Source organism: Sturnira hondurensis, unplaced genomic scaffold (genome assembly GCF_014824575.4).
Source record: "Sturnira hondurensis isolate 20B ecotype Veracruz unplaced genomic scaffold, ASM1482457v3 Scaffold0009935, whole genome shotgun sequence".
NCBI classification, from domain to species: domain Eukaryota; kingdom Metazoa; phylum Chordata; class Mammalia; order Chiroptera; family Phyllostomidae; genus Sturnira; species Sturnira hondurensis.
This window is the reverse complement of record NW_028082566.1, coordinates 2800511-2816683: the sequence shown is the minus strand read 5'-3', so window position 1 is coordinate 2816683 and position 16173 is coordinate 2800511. Positions and strand designations below refer to the sequence as shown.

The 16173-nt window shown below is 38.5% G+C and overlaps 1 protein-coding gene across 1 annotated transcript in view; it reads right to left on the bottom strand.

The window, feature by feature from the left end:
* SLC2A13 (solute carrier family 2 member 13) overlaps positions 1-16173 on the bottom strand; it is a 282694-nt gene that overhangs the window by 213562 nt on the left and 52959 nt on the right. Inside the window, exon 3 of the mRNA XM_037058158.1 lies at positions 3157-3365. Coding sequence (XP_036914053.1) covers positions 3157-3365 — 209 coding nt within the window. The remainder of the gene's footprint in view (positions 1-3156; positions 3366-16173) is intronic.

The following is a 16173-nucleotide window of genomic DNA, read 5'->3' as shown; positions in this document are numbered from 1 at the left end:
CAGAGTCACATTCGCCCAGATTCCTGAGTTGCCTGATTGGTAAAATTAAACAATACAAATCTGGTTGGCTTGAATGTGTCTGCATAGATTAGACACTGCACCAGTAACCTGAGTGCCGGGTAGCAGGGAGAGCAGGCAATGGGCCCAGAGAGAATTTCCACTGGAAGTACTAGGTGGTGTTTCTCGGGGCTGCTACTTCTCACACGTGCCCAAATAGCAAGATTTTAGTGAACAAAGGGCAGGGCCAATTTTCTTGCTGATTTTTTTACGTTCGATAAATCATTTTGGAAGTAATGATGATCTAGGTAATATTACCTGTTAAAAGATGTACAGGGGTAGGCAAACGTAGGTTTACAATTATGAGTATATTCTTGTATTATTAATTATTGTATTATTTTCCATACAAACTGTAAACCTACTTTTGCCCACCCCTATATGTATACTGTGTATGCGTGGGTATAATTTTTTAAAAATGGAACACTAAAAAATTGTTTTCCTTTTATGTATTCTGTTTTAAAAAGCCCACATACATTTTAGGTTCGCTGGGGTGACCCGTGCTGAAAACGGACAGCAGGTTTGGGGGAGGCTGCACCCCCCGCCCTGCAGTCAGCACTCAGTTCCTCCCCACTCCTTCCCCGTACTCAACCTCTTGTTGCTGCCCTGACAGCCTCATCCTCTCGGAACACTGCATCTTCCATGCCTGTTTTGTGTAGCGTTCGCACAGCAGGATCTGTTCAGGTCCTGGACCTGAGCCATGGCTCCAACTTCACCTCACCAGGATCCATGGGCCAGTTACCCCAGGTCCCTGCCTCCAAGGCAATGACTGACGACTCGTTTCCTCCGGGCCAGGACGTTTTTATTAACTTTATTTCAAAGTTAGCAGTTTGTTCATGTGTATTTGGCTATCTAGCCTATCATTTTCCAACGTAAAGTGACTGAGGGCCAAGGACCCTGCCAGTTTGTTAACACAAACCCTAGCACCAGTCTCTGTTTTCAACTAACCTGACAGAGTCTTGCTCCAGGACAGGACAATGTTGAACTAAAATTCAGACGTGGGCAGAACACAGTGGCCAGATTTCTCAATCATAACAGCAAGGCAGCAAATCGCTGGTGCCAAGCAACACGAGCAAATTCGTCTACATGTATCCATGCCCTAATGCCATTAATTTGGTGCTTTTGAAAAGGAACAGGAGAGTAGTTTGTGAATTACGCAAGATAAGAGTACTCAGGTACTACAAATCCACAAGTTGGTAAATGATTAATCTCACTAGTTACAATCTTCAGAATACTTACCCAAGCCTGAGATAATTATCATTAGGATTCAGTGGATAACATTAAAAACCTGTGCCAAATGTGTATATAAAGCACTATTAGAATGTAGGTAAATAGCTAAATATTTTATCTACACCCAAGAAACGGTGCCCTCTTTAGCTCCCAAAGATTACTGATAAAAACTACAGCAGATGCAGATAACTACAATGCTATATAACTCAAATTTCTAAAAAACCCATTTGGCCATACACTTCACACAGGCACGGGCATTAAACAGTGTGTGCGTGGTCAACAGCGGCATGGCCAGCAGACACGATTTTAAATGGTCAACATGAAGGCGTGCTCAGTGCCTTGTAGTAAATCACCGGTATTCCTATGGATTAAACGAGGAGGATTTTGTACTAAATTGTTTTCTTATCCTTTACATAACCAAAATTTTGTTCTAAGTACTATTTAATAACTTAAGACTCTGAAAACCTTTTCACCCACACATTATTATCCCATGGGTTTCAAGTACACTGATTACTATGAAAACAAGCTCGTATTTCATTCAGGCTACTGCTGGAAGGAATTGAGACAGGAGCATAAAAGAAATTATTTGAAATTTAAATAGGCACTTAAAATCATACCTTCAAAATTAACACAATGTAGAATTCTGTAAAAGTGTATCACTTTGTTAAAGCAATATTCCCTTTAATATCTGCACTAATGTGCTATTCTGGAAATGCTGAGACTACCAAGCACATGGTGTGTCCTCGGAAACTTAGAAAATGACCTTCACCTAGAAAGGGCTCACACTCAGTTAGGGCTTTGGTGTGAGCACGAAGGTACTACTTATTGTGCTTTATATAAAGTGAAGACAAGCCGCGTGCAGCTGACACAGTAACCAGCTTCTGCAGTGTTCAGTCCATTGTTTCAGGAAAGCACAGCCTCCAGTTCCAAAAAAATCACAAAAAAAGGTGAGGGAACAGACCTTCCAAAACATGCGTATGACAGGTATTAATAAAGAGGGGGGTGTGTTTGGTATTTTCTCAGGTATAAAGCATAATTCAAAAAATGTAGGTCTGGGTCTTCACTTAAGCTACCAATTAATGTAAAGGCAAAGGGAAGCTCAAGAGAAAGCAAAACAATTTTGGGAAATGGGAATCCATTCTGTTGATTAAAAAACATATTGTGAAATGTCGCCTTTTCCCATCGTTCGCATCCTGTAAATCGCTTACCCAATTCAGTCTGTCAACATCACAGATGCAGACTGAGAATTTTGTAAATCCCTACAGGATTTCTTCTCTGAGGAGAAAGTCATCAACATACATTAACTACAGATGTCCTCTTTTTTGGTTTTTCTGACATGGCATAATTAAACTAGATGGTTAACTAACTAAATATTCTAAGGAAAACACAAAATGATTCTAAGATTAGTATACAAAAGTATTCTTATTCTTTATAAAAATTAGTATGAAAATTAAGGTTACCCATGGAAACAAATATTTAATTTTACTGAAGTGATTTGACAGTTCAAATAACTTTTTAATTAACATGGCAAGCTCATGCCTATATATTTTTATATATGACAAATTTATACATAATAAACATGATCTCCCCAAAACACTCCTACACACAAAATAATGACAACTATATCAAGTATACCCAATTTAGAAAGCATAAAAGAGACTACACAAAAATTAAAAAGGTAATTATGTGAAGATACTGGCTTTATGGTGGTATTTTTCTTCATTCTTTTATAATATTTTTATATTGCTTTTAAAAAATTAAAATATACATTTTTGGTTATACATAAAAACCACTGCACACGTTAGATACTAAGTAACACGAAAGCATAACTTCTAAATAAACCATTGTGCAGGTGTAAAATAATCCACATACCTGAACCAACTTCTTTTTCTTCTTCCTCAATGTTGTTTTTAATGCTGTCGTATTCCTCATCAATGGTCTGATTACCACGCATCTGGGACAAAATTCTACGGGCCTTTTGAGTCTGTCCTTTCTGAATGAGCCATCGGGGGCTTTCAGGTAAAAAGAGAAAGCCAAAAAACTGTATAACTGCTGGAATTGCTGCAAGTCCCAACATGTACCTGCAATTAAAAAAAAAACATATTATTGTAAAATTTGGTCTTATTAGCACCACATTGTGAATAATATCGAATGCTAAGTTGGTCAGAATGATTTTTGTGTTTGTGTGTGTCACCAGAAAAAAGGGTATTTTTCCGCTGTAGTGAGAAACTGCAAAATGAAAGTCTGATTCTTCTCTCTCACACAAATTACAATGAAAAAGAATGAGCAAAAGTCAGAATAATCATACCGACCCACTCTGAACGAAACACTTCCTACAGAAGTCCACAGTCACTATCCCTACCCAATACTAATATATGTAACACACATACAAGTCCGCATTCTACAGTATGAAATGGAATTAATACAAAACTCTCTGATCCATTTACAAGATACACTATTCAGTAAAATGTCCAAACGAAAGAGTTACTTCTGCTCTGTGAGTGATTAGTTATGACTTCCTTTGGCCATCAAGCATCATGTTCACCCTCAATAATGAAGGAGTGGAAATCCACAGGAGGCAAAGATGGAGGTGGAAGCAAATAATGCTTATTAAAATGATAGAAATGACTTGTAGTATACTTTGATATTAGGTAGCATGATTCCTCCAAATCTCTTCTTCTTTCTCAAGATTGCTATTGCTATTTGGGCCTTTCTTTTGTGGTTCCATATAAATTTTTAAAATATTTGGTCTAGTTCTGTGAAGTATCAATATGACATTAGTTTTTTGAAAAGAAATGTGTTGAATCTATAAGATTGCTTTGGGTAGCATGGACATTTTAATGATGTTATTTCTCCTACCCATGAACATGGTATGTGCTTCCACTTATAATGGGATCTTCTTATATCTTCTTTATCTTCTTTAATTTCTTTCTTCAGTGTCTTATAACTTCCTGAGTAGAGGTCTTTTGCATCTTTGGTTAGATTTATACCAAGGTATTCTGTTCTTTTTGAAGCAATTGTGAAGGGGATTTTTTGTTAATTTCACTTTCTAATAATTCATTATTGGCATAAAAATGCAACTGATTTCTGGATATGAATTTTGTATCCTGCCACTTGACTGAATTCATTTATCAGTACTAGTAGTTTCTTGATGTAACCTTTGGGATTCTCTGTGTACAGTATCATGTCATCTACAAATAAAGACAGTTTTATTTCTTCCTTTCCAATTTATATGCTTCTTATTTCTTCTTCTTGTCTGATTGCTATGGCTAGGACTTCTAGCACTATGGTAAATAAGAGAGGTGAAAGCAGATATCCCTGTCTTGTTTCTAATCTTAAGCAGAACACTCATAGTTTTTCCCCACTGAGTTTGATGCTGGCAGTTGGTTTATCACTTATGGCCTTTATCATGTTTGGGTGTATTCCCATTATCTCCACATGCTGGCAGTTTTTATCATAAGTGGATGCTGCATTTCATCAAATGCTTTTCCTGTATCTATTGATATAGGCATGTGGTTTTTCTCTCTCATTGTGTTTATGTGGTACATCATATTTATTAATTTGCAAATGTTCCACCAACCTTATATTCCCAGAATAAATCCCACTTGATCATGGTGTATGATCTTTCAGATGTATTGCTGTATTTGGTTTGCTAATATTTTCTTGGGAATTTTAGCCTTTATGTTCATGAGGGATGTTGGCCTGTAATTTTCTTTTTTGTATTCTTTTTATAAGGCCATAGTAATCAAAACAACATGGTATTGGCAAAAAACAAAAATAGAGAACAAAAATAAAACCACATCATTATAGTCAATTATATTTGACAGAGGAAGCAAGCATATACAATGGGCTGAAGAGAGTTTATTCAATAAAGGGTGTTGGAGAAATTAGACAGATACATGCAGAAAAATGAAACTAGACATTTTTATGCTACACACAAGAATAAATTCAAAATGGGTCACAGATTTAAATGTTAGACCCCAAACCATAAAAATCCTAGAAGAAAACATGGGCAGTAAAATCTCAGACACTGTTTGTAGCACTGTTTTGTGATGTATCTCCTCAGGCAAGAGAAACAAAACAAAAAACAAAAAAAAAGGGGTGCTCTTTATCTGCCCTTAGATTCTAAATATTATCATGCTGGGCAGAGCAGTCTTGGCTATATGCCCCTGCTTTTCATGACCTTGAGTATTTCTTGTTAATCTGTTCTAGGCTGCAAAGTTTCTTTTGAGAAATTAGTTGAGAGTCCTATAGAAACTCCCCTGTAGGAAACTAACTGCTTTTCTCTTGCTGCTTTTAAGATTCTCTCTTAACCTTTAACTTTTGGGATTTTAATTATGATGTGTCTTGGCGTGGGCCTCTTCGCATCCCTCTTGTTTGGGGCTCTCTCTACTTCCTGGACTTACATGTCTATTTCCTTAACCAAATTAGGGAAGTTTTCTTTTATTATTTTTTTCAAACAGATTTCCAATTTCTTGCTCTTTCTCATCCTCTGGCACTCCTACAATGCTGATGTGGCCCTTGGTGAAAATGAGTTTGACACTCTTGTTTTAGAGGAACTGCCTGAGGCTCCAGAAGTTTCTTCCTCTGACTAGTTTCAATCCCCACTAGTTTCTGCAGCCAGAAGTTGTGAGGACTTACCTCCCCAGCAATGGAAACCTGGGCGAGGGGACCTGGTATGGGACCCCACACTCCTAAGACATCCTCCCAAATTTTCATCCACCACAGGAGGATGTGGGACTAGCCCGTCCCTCAATCTGTGCCCCTCCTACCAGTCTGGATGGACACAGTTTCTTTAATTCCATAGTTGTCAGACCGCCATTCAACTCCATCTCTGACAGTCCTGATTAATGGTTGTTGTATATTTTAGTTGTAATTTTGACATGGTTTTGCAAAGAGGCGAGCCAGGTCCCCCTGCGCCACCATCCTCACCAGAAGTCTAGATGTTTTCTGTTGATCCGAGTTCCCTGGGTATGTTCCACGGTAGATTCATGACGGTGGAGTCCAGAAGACCAACTCTGTCTACATATCAAACACGTTCATGGGTATTCATACACCAGTGCCAAGCCACCTGACTCAATATACCTTTCAAGGATATCCTAACTTTTAAGCCATGTTCAACCCAAAGCGTAGCAGTCCTCGAAGGCTCCAGACACACATCTTGTGAAAAAGTTCATTGGTTTAAGTGATTTATTTTAATTCATAATCAGCAGGAAGAAAATACAATTGTCACATGGGTGTTAGAAGTAACTCCTAAATAGTAGCTAAAACTACATACGGAAACAGAAAAATTAACTAAGATTTATAAAGTAAACAGTGTTTATGAATGACTGACTAAATGAATCACTTGGCCTCCGGTGTTAACAGAAATCTTATTAGAAGTGTTTTCTATTTTAAGCCATGGGCTATGATAATACTGAATCACTCCTTCCTCTGCTCACCCACAGAGCAGATTTTTAACTTCTGTTTACGTCACTGAGACTTGCAGTAAAGACTTATCCACCTGCTGGACCCCCTGGAATAGCTATGCAATAACTTATCCACTGGATCGCATATTTAACTTTGTGTTCAGCACAGCTCCCAATAAAGTACACTGAACACAGTAAGGACTTAGCAAATGTTTTATGAAATGATGCGAAAGCACTTACAATATATCTGAACTTTCTGTATTAAACAGAAAATAACTGTGCTTTGCACTCACGTATCTACATCTTATGCAGCTTCTCTTCTGGGTCACTTAGCTCGGCAAACTTACTTGCACAGTAATTCCAGTGAAACTATTTGTTATTCTAGATACAGCTCGACCTTCTCCTCTGAGGATGACTCATCTAACAGAGGTTTTGTGAGAGTCTTCAGATGAGAGCTAGAGAGATCAGCTCAACTGAATGCATATTTCTGGGCTCTTCCTCTTACATGTTAACTTGTGTAACCAAATCTGCTACTTTAAATGGAGATTGTATCGCTGTAAATCAGCAATTTTCAACTGGTGTACCACACGAGTTTTTCAAACACGCAATACCTGATTATTTAGTCAGGAACACTGGCTTCTTTTCATTTAGACTGTCAAATAAACAATGGCAACAGCCAACAAAACAACAGCCATCCCCTGTGAATGAATCAAAACTATACTTATTTTTTTGTCAGATTGGCAAAAAATACATTTTCTAGTGTGCTGCAAAATTTTAGTGATTAGTTTATGTGTGTCAGTAGATGAAAAAGGTTGAAAATTGCTGCTGTAAATGAATGAAATTTACTTTTGGTTGTACTCTCTTAAAGAAAAGAGTATACATATTTGTATTGGCAATTATTGCCAATTATTTAAAACAAAAGCAATAAAGAGGTAAGCTGGTTTAGGAAATAAATCTTAAAAATGAAAGCCTTTATATTTCATTTCACTAATACTTTATGACCTTTCCTTCTGCTCTCCAAACACCCTTTAGTGATAAGTTAAGATTAAAGAGCTACACAGAATTTCAAAGGAGCACCAGAAATAAATATAGAAACTGAATCATTTTCCGGCCTAAAGATGCTCACATAACACTTCACAGTTTATTGCTATGAAGGTAATAAAATCTATTTAATCCTAGAACACAATAGTTTTAAAAACCAAAAGAAAAAATAAGGAAATGACAAAGAGTAAAGAAAAATGCAAACATACATGTTAGCTAGCCCACGTGTCCTACGTGAGCCACCGAGGACAGAATGCCTCGGCTCCTCAGCATCTGAACTTGGTCAGGCGCCAAGAGTCTAGATCTGAAATTTACGATCAGCGCCCTAGCACCTGGGTGGGGACAGACAGTACAGCCTGACTCCAGAGACTGCCTGCAATAACACATGCCTTATACATTCGCATCCTAACATTTCTCTTCTAGAAGTAAAACAAAAGAACTTATTTTCACTACATTTTAACTACCTTTCACGATAAAGATATTTTGATAGTGCACCTGATGTACCAACTCAAACACAGTCAACACGCTCCTGAAGGCACACAAAACAGGTATTTTGATAAGAATAAGTTCCCATGGCTTTGTAGAGACCGAATGCACATGTCGGGCTGGGGTCGGGCGTGGGGGGCGGTGAAGGGGTGACAGCTGTGGTTTACAGTGGAGATTGCACAGGAACAGACCTGGGTCACACTTCTGGGCACATGAACCACAAAACCCTGGTTGGGTTACTCAACACTGTAGTGCACAGGCGAAGGTGCCTCTCTCCCAGGACAGCTGGGATAATTAGATGAAACCACTGAGCTGGTGCCTAAACTGGAGAAGATGCTCAGCAAAAACTGTTTTCACCTCCCTGACTCTCTCTGCCCTCAACCAATTTGATGCAACTTGTCTATCTCGGGTGGATCATCTGCCCAAACCTTTGGGAGGCAGAGTTAACTGATTTCTCTCTTGAGGAAAAAAGCCATTCCTCCGATAAGGTACAGACTGCAGATAAAGAAGAGGTCGTTTTGCTGGAGCACTGAGGAGAATTTTATCACGCAACTGAAAGAGTGGGACCTCTACAGACTTCATTGAGGCAGTATTAGGGACGCACCATCAGCCCACTACACCCAAGGAAATCAGGAACCAGACAAATGGCAATGAGTACATTGAGACGATGAAGAGTATACTGCTAAACTAAGGCAGTCAATCCCCTAATACGCAGTCCCCTATAGATATCATTATTATCAGTAATAACAGGGAATCTCATTATATGAGTTAAATCAAGGGCTCCAAACTCTGGCTGCACATTAGAATCACCCAGGAGGCTTTCAAAACACCAGTGTCCAGGCTCTACCTAACCAGGAATTTTGATTAATTGGTCTGGGCTCCAGTCCCAGGGAATTCCATTTCACTAAAAGCTCCCGGGTGGTGCTAACGCGCACTCAGGACTGAGAGCCACCGATCTAAGTGTTTTAAAAACCCAGGAGGTGAAAGTGAACAGTAAGCACCCAGATTCCACACCCTGGGCAAAAGCCATGTGCCTCCTGGGAGCGGCACACCAAGCTCACAGGGAGGGAAAGCAGGTTGGGGGTAGCAAAAATGACAAGCTTTCATGAGTTCCAAAAACGTTTCAAATGTTCTTGGGCATCATGATTACTCACTGCAAGGTACCCTTTAAACTTTCTAACTGAAATGAATGAACACTATTTTCTGGTCCAGCCAGCAGCACCGGCACCTGCCTACCAGAAAAGGAAGGACAGGCCCTCTAACAGTGAGTAATTCTTTCTTTTTTTTATATGTATTTATTTATTTTTAACATACTTTATTGATTATATCATTGCAGTTGTTCTATTCCCCCCTTCATTCCCCTCCACCCTGCACACCCCTCCCCCACTTTAGTTTATGACCACGTGTCTCAAGTTCTTTAGATTCTATATTTCCCCTACTATTCTTGCCCACCCCCTATCTATTTTTTACCTACTGTCTATGCTACTTATTTTCTGTACCTTTCCCCCTCTCTCCTCCTCCCACTCCCCTGTTGCTAACCCTTCATGTGATCTCCATTTCTGTGGTTCTGCTCCTGATCTAGCTGTCCTCTTGGTTTGCTTTTGTTTTAGATGTGGTTGTTAGTAACTGTGAGTTTGCTGTCCTTTCACTGTTCATATTTTTTATCTTCTTTTTCTTAGATAAGTCCCTTTAATATTTCATATAATGAGGGCTTGGTGATGATGAACTCCTTGAATTTGATCTTATCTGAGAAGCACTTTATCTGCCCTTCCATTCTAAATGAAAGCTTTGCTGGATACAGCAGTCTTGGATGTAGGTCACAAATAAGAGGAACATATGAAGGCTAAAATAATTGAAATGAAGGGAAATGCACAGGAAACCAATAGTGATGGAAAGGAAACTGGGACTCAAATCAATGGAGTGGACCAGAAGGAAGAACGAAACATCCACCCAGAAAAGAATGAAGAAACAAGAATTCAAAAAATTGAGGAGAGGCTTAGGAACCTCCAGGACATCTTTAAACAGTAATTCTTTCAATGGAGTGGTAGGAACAGCTATCTACAAGGGAGACCAGCCCAGCTATTTCACCTCTGGCTGAGCCTTCTTCCCAGGGCCAGGAACTGAGGTTCTGTGAACTTGAGATTCTGCACTCCAGGGCGCCAGCCCTCCCTCCCCACTGCGGCTGGCGGGCCTGCTGCTGCTGAGGACCAGGTACCGACACAAAGCCAGACAGATCGTTCCCTGAACTGAACAGTTGCCATCATTCTTGTTTTAAAGGAGTCATATGCTCTCACCTATGAAGCCAAAGACAAGTGCCCTCTAATAAATGACCATTTCAGACAGAATTTTGCAGTTCTCTTCTCTGAACAAATAATATGTGACTTCCTGATAACATGAATGACTGTATAACACAATAAAGATGTTCCTTAGTCTCTAGCAGTTCCATAAGGGTGACAATTATGTTCCAAATACAAGAAAATCTACTTGAATGTTCTAACTCATCTGGGCATGTAATCATTTAACCACAATAACAGCAACAGTGATAGCTAGCACACAGCATTTGGTGCCAAGCACTGTTCAAACGGCTTAAGATACCTTAACTCATTTATCGTCATATCAACCCTGTGAGGTGGGCACCATCATTATCCACATTTAAAGACAAACAGGCTACGAAGAAAAAGATCTAGTACACAGTAGGACTAGGATTAAAACCTGGGCAGTATGGCTCCTATAACAAATGCTCATTGTAAGTCAAGCTAAAGTACATGTTTAATGAATAGTTAACATAATTCTGCAGCATTCACAAAAGGGGGCATTAACTGACCTCAGTTTCACGTTTGAAGACTTTTGAGGATCCTTTCAGAAGTTCTACTGCTCACTGGCCTGTGTTAAAGGCAGCACAGCACTGGAGAATAGCAGGCAGAGGGGCTGGCTGGGGGCAGTCACCCCCATTGCATTCCGCACAGCTCCTGACACAGAAGCGCCCCCTGGGCTGGGGCGCTGCAAGCTGCACTTAACCAATCAGGCCCGCTGGGGCAAATGGGGTATCTTGTTGCTCTCTTCACATCAGTGTGTTAGTACGAAAATACCTGAGTATTAGTTACAAGAATCTCGCTTGTAGGGTACGTGTGTTGCTTGCTTTAAACACTGTGACAAACTGAATTTTTATTTTACTTATCTTTAACATACATAGGTAAACTTCGTGTAGGTATAGGTAACAAGGAAGTACACAGTTGAAGAGATGCCTAGAAGCAAAAAAAAACTGACTTGAGATTCAATCTTTTAAATATATTTTATAGTAAACAAATACAATAGATCTAAAGTTTTTCTATACTTTATTTTTCAATCTCTGCATCACACAGGCCTCCCTAAGCCTCTCTCCTTCCAAAAGAAATTGTGCAGAAGGAATTATATCCTGTGCCTACATCCTGCTTATTTCTCGTCTCCTCTCTTTTTTCTTCCTTAAATTCCCAAATGTAGTTTGCCAATGCCTTACAGAGCTATATGATTCATGGTTTTAATTGTAAGTCAAGCTATAATAGAAAAACTATCAGAGCTAAGGGAAATGTATTGCAGTATGTAATACAATAACATATAATTCTATGCAACTGTTTGTATAGCTCTTTTCAGAAATGTTTATTTATCCTCATATAAGGACACTTCTTATTCATTGCTTTTAAAGAGAGAGGAATGGAGAGAAATACTGATACGAGAAACATCCAGGATTACCTCCCTGTGCACCCACACCAGGGATCTGACCCCCAATCCAGGTATGTGCCCCAACCAAGAATCAAACCCATGACCCTTTGAGATGATGCTCCAACTGGGCCACACACACCAGGGCCTATTTTCATAGCTCTTGAGGCACTGAATTCTACAAAGGAAAGACATTTCTCACTCTGAAAAGCACAGTAAAGGGTTTTTTTTTTTTTTGGACACTGCACTCATTTGGCCAATTATCCTCTGAAACAGCCACGGGAGTATTAAGGTCTAGTTCAATAACCACTTTCTAACTTATCTCCCAACCTTGTGTGGCAAAAAGTATACATTCTCAAACCAAGTCTTCACCTTGTAGTCTTCTAGTCACAGAGAATCCTGATATTTTTGAAACATTAAGATTAACTCGGTGACAACCTCTGCAACTTTATCTGGAGCAGAGGGAGGGTTTTTAGCAATATTCTCTAGTATTGAGACCATGGCAGGAGATACATGAGAGACAAAAACTGAAAAAAATCAAGTAACAAGACTGTGTTTGTAATTCTAATAGTTTTAGTCCCACCTGTCTTCTAACTAGCATTCTGTTTATATCTATTTGTTATTGACTTATAAATCATCTCTGTTAGCCCATTCTGAAGAGCCTGATATATAAGTTAGAGGAATGGCATAAATATTAAGATGCTACGCTTGCCCTGAAAACTGAAAAGTAGTTCGATTCCTGGTCATGGCTCATGCCTAGGCTGCAGGTTCGGTCCCTGGTCAGTGAAAAGTGTGTCTTTGGAAAACAGCCCATCAATATTTCTCTCTTATATCAATGTTTCTCTTCCTATCTTTCACCCCCCCTTCTCCTTCCCCTACCCATCTCCTTAAAATCAAAAATTAAAATAAAAAGTTTTTTAAAGAGATGCTATGCTTTATTCTTTACTACTCCACAGTTTCAAACTGGCATCCTTTCACTTATAACTATAAAATAAATAAAACTCTAACCCCCTCACCCCAAGAAACAGTTCATCGAAAATACAAAGTGCTACAGTTAGAATCAGTTCCCTAATGAAGATTTACTGTGTTTGCTTGGAGAGCTAAGCCTAAATTTCCTGTGTTCTTTCTCAGCTTTTTACGGAGGCAACAACTTCTGAATGTATATTAAGTGCCTAACTCTAAGCCAATCATTAAGCATCATGAATAAACCTAAGCAGAGATAAAGTCATGCTGTCTCAGTCCAAAAACACCCCCAAGCTGGAGCTTTCCAATGATATGTATCATTATATCGTGTTTAGGATAGTGAAACATTCTCCCCCTAAAAAGGCATAATCCAAACCCTTCAAACCACATCCAAGAACACTGTGCCTTCGGCCCTACATCTAGAGCAGAAGCATCAAACTCACTGTCACTGGGGGGCGGGGGGAGGGGGGGTCACATCAGCCTGGTCATTGCCTTCAAAGGGCTGAAACAGTTTTAATTTTTAAAAATTATTTATATATACATGTAACTGTATAAATGTATACTGCTCCTTAGCTGTTAAGGAGTTGAAATTACATTCGGTCCTTTGAAGGCAACCGTGAGGCTGATGTGGCCCCCGGTGACAATGAGTTTGACACCCCTGATAGCGCTATCTGACTTCATTATTCAAAGTTCCTATGGGTTTTGAGTTTTCTTCATATAATTCTCTTAATACTTAATAACCACATGAGTGGTGTGTTTACTAAAAGATCCTAATGCTTGAATTTAGAAAAGATAGAGTCATTATTATATATCAATTACAAAATATTTACCAAACATAAAGGATGACTTATGAAATATTTTCTACTTAATGCAAAAGGTTTAGATGCAAAATAATAACACCGAATTTAGTCACCTGCTGTAGTTAAAAATCATTTCATAACCTATTTTTCAATTTCAGTTCATAATTCACAACTCCATTTGAAAAGATAAGAAATTAAAATGAGAAGCACTGCCCAATGATCGGGATGGTGAGCTAATTTTTCTCTGCCATCAAGGAGCACACAGGAGGGCATCACCACTGACGACTGATGACCTGATACTCTGGCGGCTGGAAGAGAGTAAACAGGAGACCGTGGCTGAAGGCGCATGAGAAGAAAAACAATCGGTGTGTCACAGGTGAAATCTTCCTAGTAAAGAGCAGGAGGTAAATGACCAGCAAATAAGCAATTTTTATGTTACTCAGTGAATATTTCTGTGTAAATTGTAAAAAAAAAAATCATCACCGAATATGTAAACATAAGAAAATATGAATGATATATTTAGGTAGGGGAAAAACTCTCAAAATAATTTGATGTTGCTATGTCAGGTGGGTGGTATAGCCAAGGTTATTTAGAGTTATTGTGATTATAGTTTTGTAGAAAAAGCAGGTTTACTTGCTTTCACGGAGTGAGATGTGATACTACTGAAACAAATTAGATGCATTTTGCACAGATATTAGGCAGAGTTTTAACTAACATGGCAAAATGCATCTGCCTTGCACAAAATTTTTACTGCTAATAGTGAAAATAATGCTCACACAACTATATCTATACCATTATCTTCTTTTTTTCAAAATCTGAGAATCTTCCATATGCAAAGCTCTGGGCCAGGTATTGCAGACATATAGCAATGATCAGCAGACATCCCCTGCTTCTAAGAGCTTATCCTCTAGTAATCATCAGCAAACAAAACAGGATTGTTTAATTGCTATGACTGAGGTTAGGCATAGTGTAGGAGTAGGGAGAAAGTTCTTTCCACAAAGGCTATAGAAAAAGTATCATGGCAGAAACAACATATACATTATTTATTGCAGTGCAGAAAAGGAATGTAATGGAGGGAACCAACATAAAGTTTAGGTTTATTTTTTTAGGGAAACTTTGTATATAATAAAATGAAGAGACCCCAACCATGAAAGAGACATTCTCATGATGTTAGAGAGTTCCTTTACAACTCACTCTTTCCGCGGAATCCCCATCGCCATAGACAAGCATAGACTAAATTTCTGTCCCCACAGCTTATTCTGCATGTGGATGAACTTCATATGGGACCGTGGAGATTCTCCTTTGTTTCTACCTTCTTTCGACCATAACACTTAAAAGATTTACCCATGTGGTTCTTCCTTCTATTTCACTCATTTATTTATCCACCCATTCCAGACTGTCTTAATTACATTAGCTTTACAATAATTCTAGTAAGAGGACAGTGAGTGCTGCCACTATGGTCTTCAAGACGTTGTTGTAGTTTAAGCAATTCTAGGTTCTTTGCTTTTCCCTAAAATTTTTAGAATCAATTTGTCCATCTGAATGAATGTAAGTGGTGACAATGGACATCTCTGCCTTGCAACTGATCATAAAGGAAAGCATTCAGGCTTCCACCGCAGAAAATAACGGTGCAGAGTTTTCTGAACATGTCCTCTAGTTGAGAAAGTGTTCTACTTTGCTGAAAGGCTTTACCATGAGTGAGTATTAGTCTGTGGGACGTGTTCTCTGCATATACTGAGATGATTGTATAGGTTTTCCTCTTATACAATTTCAAAATGGTGACTTGCATGAATTAATATCATACGTTAAATCAACCTGACTTTCCAAAAATAGAAAAGGAAAAGAAAAAGAAATACCTGGTCATGAATGATTATCCTTTTATACTTTGCTGGGATCAATTTTACTAATATTTTGTTAAAGATACTTTAAGACACTGCCCAGAATCTCCTTTTCCTTAACAACTTACACCATAATATCAGAGTTATATTGGTCTCATGTACCCAGTTGGGAAGTATTCCATCCACCCCCATTTTTTAAACCTTTTCTTTAAACTTGTCATTATCTCTTTCATAAATGCTTTATAGAATTCACCAGCATAATCGTCTGTGCCTGAAATTTGTTTTGGAGACAGGTAAGTACCAATAATGATTTGATTTGTTAAAAAATACAGGGATATACAGATATTCAATTTTGTATTTTGTCATTTTTTGCCAAGTTCCAATTTTCATGCCAATATGCCCATTCCATCTAAGTTGTTGATTTTGTCATTTTTTGCTAAGCTCCAATTTTCACGCCAATATGCCCATTCCATGTAAGTTGTTGAATTCATGGGCATGACGTTGCTTGAAGTATTTCCCCATTATCTTTATTCATAGAAATGATGTACTCTTTTTCACCGCTAATACTGATAATTTATGCTTTGTCTTTTTTTCTCATTTAATTTAATCAGTTATAACACCTCAGTCTTGCTAGAATGGCCATTATCAAAAAGACTA